This window comes from Lygodium microphyllum, chromosome 10 (genome assembly GCF_053477565.2).
Source record: "Lygodium microphyllum isolate KBCC chromosome 10, Lygodium_microphyllum_v1.1.10, whole genome shotgun sequence".
Lineage (NCBI taxonomy): Eukaryota > Viridiplantae > Streptophyta > Polypodiopsida > Schizaeales > Lygodiaceae > Lygodium > Lygodium microphyllum.
Window position 1 is genome coordinate 14,505,718 of NC_141144.1, and position 13,043 is coordinate 14,518,760.

General features: G+C 40.1%; 1 protein-coding gene across 1 annotated transcript; it reads left to right on the forward strand.

The window, feature by feature from the left end:
- The first annotated feature begins 4,356 nt into the window (after positions 1-4,356).
- Positions 4,357-5,828, forward strand: LOC148029734 (ribulose bisphosphate carboxylase small subunit, chloroplastic 2-like). Its single transcript, XM_087686052.1, has 3 exons — positions 4,357-4,622; positions 4,796-4,927; positions 5,404-5,828. Exons 1-3 carry the CDS (start codon positions 4,452-4,454, stop codon positions 5,623-5,625), a joined length of 525 nt encoding a protein of 174 aa, XP_087542178.1. The 5' UTR covers positions 4,357-4,451; the 3' UTR covers positions 5,626-5,828.
- Positions 5,829-13,043: the final 7,215 nt, after the last annotated feature.

A 13,043-nucleotide genomic window follows, 5' to 3' on the forward strand; every position in this document is an offset into this window, starting at 1 on the left:
GCTCCGGTTCGGGGATTAATCCCTTACTTCGATGCTCGATGTGAGGCGCGCAAGTGCTCAAGCTTGAATCCGTGATCCCGGCAAACGGAACCAAAATGTGAGAACTTTCGCTCAACCGCCAAGACCCACGGACCGCTTATTGTTTCAAGTATTCCAAGCGAGCTCTAATGGCTATCTCTCACCTAGCCAATGTGTCGTCGATCCTATGAGTGTAGTGAGCTTACCTTAGTGCCGATACGAGTTGCCTCCTCTCTTCTACACACCGGTAGCTCCACTATCCTAGATGCTAGCTCAAGCATCCTCAAGCCTCCTCCACCTCCAAGCTCCATCCTCCATAGTCGCACGCGCAAGAAGAGAGAAGGGAAGAGAAGAAGAAGAAGAGGAGATGGTGAAGAGCTTCACCCTCTTGATCCCTCACTCTCACACACACTCACTCCCTCACACTCACACTCCCTCTATCAAGAGCACACACAAGCAAGAAGGGTAGAAGGAGAGAAGAAGAAGAAGACTCCTTTTGCCACACACCAAAGAATGATCTCTTATTCACTTTTTGAACTTTATATATACAAACCCTAAAATCCCATGGGCACCCATCCCTTTTTTACATGACCGGCCATTGTGGCAAGGCCCTTTTTCCATTTTCCTCTTTTAGCCCCGTGCCTCTAGCCTACACCCGTCTAATATTTTACAATGGGCACAGGAGGGAGCCTGGCGCTCTTTTACAAAGATTTTTTGAGTTTTTTGAGGCACCTTTTCTTTTATGGTTGCTCTTTTTGCCCCGGTCCATCTTTAGGGGCCGCTTGCGTGTCTTTGCTCTTTTTCTTCATCTTTCTTTGCTTTTTCTCCATTTTTCGCCATCTTGGCTTCACCATCTTGACTTGAGGTTAACACTAATCCCTAGAGTTCTTGCCTTTGAGGCCTAGAGATGTTGCTGCATCTAGCCCAATTCCTGAATAGGATTGACAAACATAGTCGCTATCGGATGGATCTCAAGGTATCGTAGTTTTCATCCTAATGATTGTATTCGAATACAAGGGTTTCTGTGAACCTCAATGTGTCATATGAGCAAATCTACACTCGGTCATCTATGGATATGGAGATTTTTCTAAAATCCCCTCTGAGTTCATTAACTATTGAAAAATAACTTAGGTTACTTGTTAAAAAGAACTTGTGTGCATGCCAAGTGACATACCCTATGTCTCAATGAATAGCGAAGATGGCAATTAATACCTAGATATTCGAATATGAATTATCCATACATGATGTTGCATTCGTATTTGCCAAAATGCCCTGGCTGGTGGCTTCATTATTGGATGCGGGATTACCATTGATACGTGTCTCCCTCTGTTTTGGGGCCATGCCTTCAACTTACGAATCTCTCTCTCTTTCTCTCGTCAGAGAAATAGTGCGCTGGAGTGACTACTTTCGATTGCGATGGGGTTAAATTGGCGGGGAGATGGGGGTTAGACCCGCGGGAAGATGGGGAGAAAAGCAATGTGTGTGGTCACCCTCTAAGGAGGGGAAGAGGAATGGGTTCCTTTAGGGAGTCACACACACACACACACTCTCTCTCTCTCTCTATCTATCTCTCTCTCTCTCTCTCTCTCTCTCTCTCTTCTTCTTCTTCTTCTTCTCCTCTCCTCCTCTTCCTCTCTCTCTCTCTCCCTCTTCTTCTTCTTCTTTTTCTTCTTCTTCTTCTTCTTCTCTCTCTCTCTCTCTCCCTCTTCTTCTTATTCATCTTCTCTTTTTTTTCTCTTCTTCTTCCCTTCTTCTTCTCCCCTCTCTCTCTCTTCTTCTTCTTCTTCTTCTCTTCTTCTCCTCTCCTCTCTCTCTCTCTCTCTCTCTCTCTCTCTCTCTCTCTCTCTCTCCTTCTTCTTCTTCCCTCTTTCTCTCCCTCTTCTTCTCTTCCCCCAACATGCCATGGCCTCCTGTAGGCTTCCTATCCCTTTTCATTACGATTGAAGGGAGTTTATATAGGCGTTTGGGGGTTTATTATTGGGGGGGGGGGGGAGGGGGGGTGTGGTATCTCCCCCACCCTCCACCTCTCCTTGTGGTGCATGGTGGCGGCTTGCAATCAACTGATCGACATCGTCATCTCCTTCTTGCCTTCCTCCTCTACTATCGACGTCACACCGTTTTCTCCTCCTTTCCACGTTGACTACAGCTGCCCCTCCCTTGTCATCTCCTACTCCATCTCCCTGTCGACATCATCTCCCATTTGCCAACTCCACTCCCTCTTCCTGTCGATGTGATGACAAGGGGGTGGTAGTAATTTATAAAAAAATCGATTAAAGAATTGGTGGGGGGGCGTTTTAGGCGACGGCGTATTACAAAAACCTTACAAATCTTCTTACAAAGATCTTATCTTCAAAATACTTGATGCATTATAGAGTGTTGATAGGCATTGGATAATATCTTCACTATTTATTCACCCTTAAAGGTACATTAGTCTTTAAGTGGAAAGTTGTTGGAGTAAATTTTAATGGCCAAACATTGGGCAAGTAACCCTTGTACTAGTACATAATGTAGGGTAACATATAAGTGAAGATAATGAAAAATAAGGGTAACTAAGTATCCAATAAAGCTTCTTATGTTCCCCCCCCCCCCCCCAACACACACACACACACACATCTCCTTTGTCTTACTCTCTCAATCCATTGATTTTGTATTCCATCATCACTTCCTATCAATGTTTCCTTGCCTCCATTTTTCAAACCTAGCCAAGAGAAAAACCCTAAATCAAATGGGAAAAAAACTGAAATTGCCAAGATACCTTATGCATTTGTGCTTGGTAGCTTGATGTATACTATGAACATTGTTTATGTAGTGGGACTGGTTACTAGGTTTATGGTGAACCTTGACAAAGAGCATTGAGAAGTAGTGAAGAGTATCTTGAGATATTTTAATGGCATAAGAGCTATGTGCATTTTCATTGAAAAAATGATGCATTTGTCCTTGGGTATACATATACTAATTTTGTCGGGAATGTAGACTCTAGGATGTCTACAACAAGATTTATTTTTACATTCACAAGAGGGAAAATTTTATGAATTTCTTGATTGATACCATGTATGCATAGCCTTGTCTACCATTAAGGCCAAATACATTATAGCAACTAAGGCGTACAAGGAAGCTATATGGCTTAGTTATCTAGTGGAAGGCCTTAGCATTGCTTGAGAGGTGCCTATTTTGTATAATGATAATCAAAGTGTCAATTGGCTTGGAATGCCATTTTTCATGCAAAGACAAAATGCATTGAGGTGAAGTATCACTTTATCAGGGAGGTGCTTGAGGACAAGCGAATTGAGCTTATCAAGATTCATATGAATATAGTAGAGAAAGAGTTGCATGAGCTTTGTAAAGCTTTTTGCTTACACTCAAATAGTGTTGATATTCACTTTTCATTAGACACACAAATGCCATCTCACAACACTTGTTGCACCTTTTACATATGAAATTGTTGACCTTGAGGGATGTCAAACTCCATCTCTTGGGGCCAAGTATCTTTGTAGTGGTACCATAGCTCCTTGTGAAGTGTTATCGGGATCTTAGTAGTGCTCTGATAGGGAGGGAAGCTGGTGCCAACTCAAAGTATTCTAAAAAATTGTACCTACGTAGTATGTTCATAAACTTTATGCATTTGAAACCACCCATCAAAATGTCAAAATGTTTTGCATTACGAAACTCTTTGCTTTAGTATCATGTGAAAGGCAATCAAAACGCTAAGGGAAAAAGCTAAGTGTAACATTACATGAATAGCAATTTTATGAAAGAAAGTGTTAAACTTTAATTAAGTAAGATGCATAAGAAGAGGGGCAATCACAATTGTTTAAGACGTACGATCGACAAGTATACCTTGAAACTTTCTTAACCTCTAGATGTAGGATTAGTAGCTACAAAAACTTCCAAATTTGTTGGCATTTATAGTGATGAAAAATCTAGAAATAACACCCAAAAACCCTATAATTTGTGAAGATTGAATGCTTATGTATTGTTTTTTCAGAAATGCTAGGTGCAGGCTTGTATCCTTTCAAATTGCTTGGCAATTTTAGTGATGAAATTTTCGGAAAGAGACAAGCGCATCACATGAAAACCCTATAATTTGTGAAGGTTGTGTTGAATGTTTTTTTTAATAAAAATATTGTCCATCGGAAAAAGCTAGGGGTGGGAAGTGAGGGCGAAAAACGCATCAGGATGGGGCTGTGCTCGGACGATGTGGGGTGGGGGGGGGGGGCGCGGCGGGGGCGGAAAAGGTTCCATTTACACTCGCCTTATCCAGACCACATGAACCGCACATGCTCTATCCGGGAATTGTGTGGTGAAGGAAGGCGAATTGTCTATTTATCAGGTCTGGTTCCCTACCCCCATTCACCATTCTCGCATCACTCGCTCCTTTGGGTCTCCCTTGTGGCATCGTAGGCTTCTGCCTGCCTTTGATCTCGTCGGCGGCCATGGCTTCCATCATCACCTCCTCCCTTGCTGTGTCGGCTCCTACCTGCGCCCCCGCCGAGGCCACTGTCTCCAAGTCCTTCTCCGGCCTCAAGGCCAACACGCTCCTTGCCCCCAAGGACAACTTCTCTCTCCCCTCCGTGTCAAATGGCAGCCGTGTTAGCGCCATGCTCGTAAGTACATGAAGTTTTGTTTAGTCACATTTTCTACTTCTGTTAGGTTCCTGGTACCTGTGCTTATTTTGTTCGACACTTTCCGAGACGATTGTACCTTCTTGCCTGGAAACTTTTACTCTATCCGTCACTCTAATCCTTAATTTTCCGTTCTCGGTGTCGGGATTGTGCAGGTATGGACCCCGTACGACAACAAGAAGTACGAGACCTTGTCGTACCTGCCACCGTTGGACCCAAACCAGGTGGCCAAGCAAATTGACTACATCACCGGGAAGGGATGGATCCCTTGTCTTGAGTTCTCTAACGTAAGTCGCACTAGAACTGGCAATTCCGGAAGCATTTGTATTGGGAAAGTTAAGCGAGGTTTTCACTTGGCATGGTGAGCAAGTATTGCAGGCCCTTACGTAATGGTCTAATGTGGAAATGGCGATACAGGGTTGTGTGCCAATTTTTCGAGCATGACATCTAGTATTTCAGAATAGTAAGTGACTAATCTGCTAAGGAGAGTTGCGGATTATCTTAAGAAAGCCAAGCGGTCGCCAAATCTGGTCTTTCTCGGCACCAATAATGTGCCTTGCTAACGCTGGTGTTTTGACGTCTTTACGATAGCCAGGCGGTTTCCACGAAATCCGTTTGTCCTCTCACCAATAATGATTTATGTTAGGACAAACGCTGCTGCTGTCGTGTCTTCACGGAGGGCAGGCGGTCTAGCAAATGTGCCATTCTTCGGCAGCGATTATGTTTAATTTCTGGATTAACGCTGGTGTTTCTTGTCTTGCAGATCGGTACTGTCTACAGAGAACACTTCCACGGCAGTGGCTACTACGATGGCCGTTACTGGACCATGTGGAAGCTGCCTATGTTCGGATGCACAGACTCAAGCCTCGTCCTCAAGGAGATCGAGGAGTGCAAGAAGGCCTACCCCAAGGCATTCGTCCGCGTCCTTGGTTTCGACCGCAAGAGACAGGTCCAAGTTAGCGGCTTTCTCGTCCACAAGCCTTGAGCTGTAGCTGCATCTTCATCGCTCGCCTGCTTCTCGTCGTGAATCCAAGTTTTTGGAGGGACCATCTTGCTTTTGCTTTCTATAATCCGGGAGAAGTACTTTGATATATGTACAAGCTAATTCTCCAATCTTTGCCATGTCAAGCTAGAGACCTCTAAGGTCTATGCAACGGAGGCAATAAGAGACCTTTTTCATTTTTTAAATGTTCTCTTCTTCTTAAGCACTCTGCATTTATCCTGCTTCTTTACGCACGTGTCTTCCTTGAACCCGTTTTTGATGTTTGTAAAGGTGTAGTATGCCATCATTTAATTATAATAGGCGGCGGTCTCCAACCATCTCACGATCTCGCTCTACCATTGTGGGAGAGAGGTAGGTTAATGGTGGAGAGAGAGGTGATGGTACCGTAATTCTTCGTTGCGTCTCCCACTGCCTCTGAGCTCGTTGTCAAGGATAAAATAATATTCGAATTTCACCGTGTGTATTGAAAGAAATCCAACGTGGGTAGCAAATGTGCACACCTCACAGTGATATGATGTGGAGGGATCCTCCCTCTTTGTATTGCCGCTCCATGCCTTTGTAAGTGTGATTATAGAATTACAGAAGCCGAACTTTCAAATAACTCTGTAGACTCCATAGGTCCTGTCTAGTCCCACAGAGTTGAGGAAAATCTAATTCTCTCTATATAACCATGTATGAAGCTTTAGAGAATTGCTGATTGTGTCCCCACACACTTACATCTGTTCTAAATCTGGAGCTTGATTTTATTCTTATGCTAAATTTTGTAACATTAATAGAACAGAATAAACATAAGAGTGTAAATTGATTTTCTTAGAGGTTCAAGATGTAAATTATTCTTGACGGTGAACTATTAATAATACAAATTGAAATACAGGTTATCATAGTATGCATTTACGTGGACATGTGGATAGTTGAGGCACGAAGAGACCCACTATAAGAAGCCTGAAGCTTTTGTCATGCTTAACTGGCTATTGCTTCACCTTTTAACATTGAGAAGTACCAGTTGCCCGCCCAGCAGAAATGCCAGACTCAAAAAAGTTCAACAATAGCTAAACTGCATAGATGGGCTTAGGTATCATGCCAATGTATATTTATATCTGCTTTCACACAAGCTAGCATTACTGATGGGAAAATATAAATTAACAATAGAAATTTAAAAAAAAAGCAGATATCAAATGTTAAATTATTAAAGCCACAAATTTATGATCAGAAAAAATATGAGATGTATGCAATGAAATCCTCCAAGAATTCTAGGTGAATGTTTAACATCTTCTACCTAAAGTGATGTTAATGAACAACCGATAGCTCCTTGTAGATGATAGAATATGTGAAATTTACATGAGAGAGAGAGAGAGAGAGAGAGAGAGAGAGAGAGAGAGAGTCAATAAAGAGTGTGAGCTCGAAGAGGGCCAAAAAGACAAGTTCAACCCATGACTGGAAAATCAATAGTAGAGTGGAAGTAAGGGTAGAGAAAATAGTATTTTGAGGGGCAGAATTTTTAGAGTTGTGCTGTAAGCAGATGCTTGCTAGAAAATGAACCATGGCCATAAACAAAGTGTGCTCGCCCTTAGTGGGATATCACCTCCCTACAGCACACCAATGCTAATGATCATCATGCCTTTAAACACAACTACTTGTGATGTGTTTTCAATCACTCTTAGCTATGAAAAGTGTCCTAAATATTTCAAATCGGTGACCTCTCTCTCTCTCTCTCTCATTAGTTATTTGTTATTCTTTCCTTGCCACACACACACACACATGCACGCACACCCACACACACACACACACAGAGAGGTAACACCAACAACTCTTTAGACCCCAAGAGGACTAAAGAAATCACATTTGAATGCATGATGGGAAAACCGAAAAGAGGGTGGGATGGATATTATCTTGAGGAGAAAACTCTAAGGGAAGTTTGCTTTGGGTGGAAGCTTGTGAGAATGTGGTCCCTAGTCTCCAGGGTTGCTAGCATGCCTAAATGATAGATCTGTGCTGTCTACGTGTCTGTGTTGCAACAACATGATTCTCCAATACACCAATGTTGGTTGTGGCCATATGTGGGTAGGTAGTCTTGCAGGTGGGAGTGCTTGTGGTGGGCGAAGGTGTAGGATGACACGTGGGGGCCCAAGAGATGGCCTACAAGGAAGCATAGAGCTAGCACGTGCCCCCTTGCCAAACCTTTCGTTAATAGTAGTAGTAGATTTTGTGTGGGTTACAACAATCTAAATGTTACCAATTATCCAAAAGTCTTGAGGTGAAAGAAACTTGTAAAAAAGAACTGTATATACGTGTTAAACATTGCATAAGTGAAATTTGCATGGCTTGCTAGGGGGAAGCATTGAAAGGCACTGCATTTGATGACTAGAAAACAATAGCACTAAAAACTCCACCCAACTCCTTAGAGTTGGTGGAAGGATGTGATAAACTGGTGCAATTAACCATTAGATTGTTGGCACCATAGAAACAAGAGTCATCTTGACCTCTTGATTGTCTACACTTTTATGATGGAATATTAAAATGCAACTTTTTTTTAATGAAAATATTCATTAAATCATCAATTCTCCATCATTGGTTTTCCCCATTAAACATTGTTTCAAGCTCCCAAAACCATTTATACTTCATTGCATCTTTGACATTTAGATCTGATCTAACCCCTTTGAAGATGTCTAGCCTCCCTATTGTCTGTTGTGTAAAGATTTTGATAGATTGATAACCTAGGATCTCTTTCCCTCGAAGGCTGAATTAGATTGTTGGCACCATAGAAACAAGAGTCATCTTGACCTCTTGATTGTCTACACTTTTATGATGGAATATTAAAATGCAACTTTTTTTTAATGAAAATATTCATTAAATCATCAATTCTCCATCATTGGTTTTCCCCATTAAACATTGTTTCAAGCTCCCAAAACCATTTATACTTCATTGCATCTTTGACATTTAGATCTGATCTAACCCCTTTGAAGATGTCTAGCCTCCCTATTGTCTGTTGTGTAAAGATTTTGATAGATTGATAACCTAGGATCTCTTTCCCTCGAAGGCTGAATTCTTCCAATATTCCTTTTTGAAAAGACTTTGAATTACAATTGCAAGGGTCATATTGTCCCGAACAGGCTAGAATAATTAGGAATTGGCTGACCCAAGAAGCTATTAGACCAAATATTATCTATTTTCAAGAATTGAATGTTGCAGGTCCACAACTTGTCAAGAATCTTGAGAGCATCTTGAATAAGTTCTATTGATTCTCCATAGAACACAATGGAGGGAATGGTGGTCCAACACTAGCGCTTAGCAAAGTTTTCACCCATCTCCTCAAGAGAATAATAAAAGACCAAATAATAACTTGATTGTAGTTGTTTTATAGGATCAAGAAGAATGGACTATTGCTTTATCAAGAAATCACCTACATAGAGAATAGAATCAATCAAGGGAAAACCCATCTCAAGACTAGCTACTATCCAAAAAAGCATCCTTGAGAAAAGAAGAAGCCCATAGTCTACACATCTACTTCTGCAGCGACTGGTGGTTAAACAAAACAGATTGTACAACTAAAGAAACTTTTAGAATTCTAAAAGCCAAGAAGGCTAAAGATAGGGTCCCCCATACTTAGAAAGCGTGGTAGGACCTTGGCAGCCAACCACGCTAAAAATTTGCTTATTGTTTCATGACCATTTCTTTAACATCTTTGGTAGTTCAAGAAAACCCATTGAAGCTGAGATGATAGCCAAGGCTAGGGTCTCACATTGTAGAAAGAGTGTAGTCCTAGCAAATATAGTACCACTACTAGAGATGGACCTTTCCCCAGTAGAAATCTCAAACATCATAGCTCCTTAGCTAAAGGCAAATCCCCTGTAATAGACGGTCTCCCAAATGAATTCTTTGATCAATCCAAAGACTACTTGATTTATCCCTTGCTAGTAGTCTAGAAAGAGGCAGTTCACTATGGGGCCCTCCCCCTTTCCATAAATGAGGGAGTGGTAAAGCTAATGCACAAAAAAGGAGAAAAATACCATTGGTGTAACTAGAGACCTATCACATGCTTAAACTCAACTTATAAAGTCTTTGCCAAAGCCTTGGCTAAAAGGCTAACACATTATCTCCACTCATGGATAAGGAAGGAAAAGAAAGGTTTCATTAAGGGAAGATATATTTTGGATGCAATTATTAGCTTATGGGAAGGGATTGATTTTGCTGAGAAACACAATTAGGACTTCGTATTTCTCAAAATAGATTTCGACAAGGTGTATGATAGACTTGAATGGGGCTTTATTTTGCAGTCTTTGGTTGATATGGGAATAGGGAGGAAGTTTGTAAAATTTGTGACAATTCTCTTTGGAAATGCAACAACTCTATAGCGGTTAATGGCGAACTAATTGATTCATTTAGGCTGAGGAGGTCCATAAGGCAAGGTTGCCCCCTTGCCCCCTTTTATTTGCAATTGCAATGGATGGCCTTGGTTAGCCGGTTGATGATAAGATGTAGTAGGGAAAAATTAGGGGCATAAAACTGCCCAACAATAGAGACACGATCCTAAACCTTTTTGTTGACAACACAAATGTCACATTAAATAATGACTTTGAGTCTATAGCAACATTTTGGGAATGTTTGGAAACTTTTTGTCTAGCATTAAGTTTCGAAATAAACCACTCAAAAACTAGAATTAGGACTCATTTAAGACCCATCTCAATGGATCCTTGAAGTTGGTTGCCAAATAATCCTAGAGGGGAAAACATTAAGGGAGTTTTGATGACTTGAAAATTTCGTTTAGGATATAGAGAGTGTATTCTAGATCAATAGGAGCAAAGCCTCCGTAATGGAACTTCTATTTTAAAAAAGATAAAAAATCATTTTACAAAAATAGATATACATAGTAATATTATGAATTTATATTATCAATATCTATTTTTAGCCTCTTATATTTGTGTGATTATGACATTCTTTGCATTAATGGCATACACTCTCAACCACTTTTATTTAATGACATCTGAATTAATGATAATAATCGGTTTAATCTAAATTCAAATTAGTAAAAAGCTTGGCACTCATTTTTTTCCCTCCTTTCTTTTATCCCTCTCGTGTTTTTCTCTCCTTTGATGGAAGATGGATTTTTACTATATTAGCAAAGGCAATTGGATCACCATGCAACATGAAAAATGTGGGAAAAGACGAAGATATAAGAGCTCGTTCATCTCTCCTTGGAAGGATAGAATTTGAGATTTCAAGCTTGGAGTAAATAAGAATAGCATAAAAGATGAAGATATGAGAGCTTGTTCATCTCTACTTAGAAGGGTAGAATCTGAGATTTCAAGCTTGGAGTAAATAAGAATAGCATAACAAAGGTATTGATGCAACATGTGTTTATGCATAGAGAGCCATATTTGGGATCTAGAACTTCAATGCTTCCAATGCATAGACCTAATTGAAACCTAGAACTTCAGATCTTCCAATGCATAGATGAAATTGTAAGAATTTGATTTTTAAAGTCTTTATTTTCTTGAACTCGATTTAAGGTTTTTCATTATAACATTTGTTTGTCTTGTACATGTTTATCCCTTTAATCTTGAGGAATGGCAATCGGTCGAGTCTATTATTGGTGCGTAGATCGGACGCAGAATGCTCACGTAGTGAATCTCGGAAGGTCCCCAAGAACAATGAACTCTACCTTTTTGCACAAAAAACCATGTAAAAGCATGCACGACAAGAAGCAAGAGACAAATTGGGTTCAATCTCCCCCATGCCTTGTGTGAGCGCTTCACAAAGCATGTATTTTATGTATATTTCCATCTTCATGCTCAATAATAGCCCAATTTACAAAAATATGACAAGCTTTTAGCTTTTGAGTTTGCTTTCTACAAAAATAGGAAAATAAAGCTAATGGACGGTGCCCATAGAGTCTGGCACGCCCAATCTCAATGTCCAAATAGAAATAACATATCCGTGCACATAGGCGCATACAAAATAATAATCAATAATCAATGTCTCAATAGACATAACAAAATATAGGCGTGGCGCCTATCAAAATATAGTCCAAAGGTCGAATACTCGCTAGACTCCAATGCTTTCCTCCGCCACTGCTGCTATCTCTACACATCAACTGAAGCATTCACAATCGTTAGTAAAATAATACAATTAAACCGACAAAAGTGAATACCTAGCAGTCTTCAGCTACATAAATAAATCAACTGGTTAGAAATAAATCCTAACCTTAATTTATTACGAGTGCGCACTCTAAACTCATAAACGTTTATTAATTTAATATGCATTTTGCGGAATCACCCGCTATGGAATCACCCATGTACACACTAAATTAATGAAACGCCCGAAAAGGACAGGCGTCCCCATCAACTTCTCGCACAAAGAATCCTCTTTGTGTATGAGCCCCGGTCATCTAAGTTTATGGAATCCACCGCAAAACCTCACGGAATCCACCGTGGAATATGCCTCCTGGCATCATACCCCCGGGGTGGGATAGCAATTGACCTCATTTGCTATTAGCTCAATGTGGAGCTAACAGAGTGCACATAAAAGATCTAGAATGGTGCTATTTGTGGCTTCTGTTTGTCCATTAGTTTCTGGATGAAATGCAGATGAGAAATCAATCTTTGTGCCTAGATTTGCAAACAGTGTAATCCAAAAATTGTTACAAAATCTAGAATCACGATCTGAAATAATCACTTTTGGCAATCCATGGTTAGTAAAAACAGTTTTCAAAAATAACTGTGCTGCTTGTGATGCTGTTAAAGTTTTCTTACATGAAATGAAATATGCTTGCTTACTAAATCTATCTACAATTGTCCAAATCATGTCATGGTTAGATTTAGTATTTGGTAAACCAGTAATGAAATCCATAGAAATATGTTCCCAAGGTTTAGATGGAATAGACAAAGGCATTAGTAATCCATACTGTTTACCATGATGTCTCTTTATTCTTTGACAAATCAAACATTCAGAAACGAAATTAGATATATCTGCATCCATATGCGACCAATAAAAATCTTCAGTTAACATGTGTAATGTAGATATGATACCTCTATGACCTTGATATAGGGGACAATGAATTTCATTCAAAACAAAAGATCGGAATGGAATAGTAACACACAGTCTCTTTTCAAAAAACATAAATCCATCATTATATGACAATGAATCAACAGGAATGAAATTATTTTGAACTAATTTTTGCCAATCAGAATGAAAAGTAATATCCTGGTGATATGTATCTTTCATAGCAATCAAAGAATCAAAAGATATGATAGAAATATTATGAATTGCAGGTCTTCTACTCAATGCATCAGCAACTACATTTTCTTTTCCAGGTTGGTATTGAATGATAGGATGAAAACTTTGAATGAAGGAAGCCCATTTGATATGACGGTCAGAAATTTGGGGTTGGCTAAGTAGATGTC

Coding starts and splice junctions, on each gene's coding strand:
- LOC148029734 (XM_087686052.1), top strand. CDS start 4,452: ATGGCTTCCATCATCACCTCCTCCCTTGCTGTGTCGGCTCCTACCTGC. Junction 4,623..4,795: donor GCCGTGTTAGCGCCATGCTC/GTAAGTACATGA, acceptor GGGATTGTGCAG/GTATGGACCCCGTACGACAA. Junction 4,928..5,403: donor CTTGTCTTGAGTTCTCTAAC/GTAAGTCGCACT, acceptor CTTGTCTTGCAG/ATCGGTACTGTCTACAGAGA.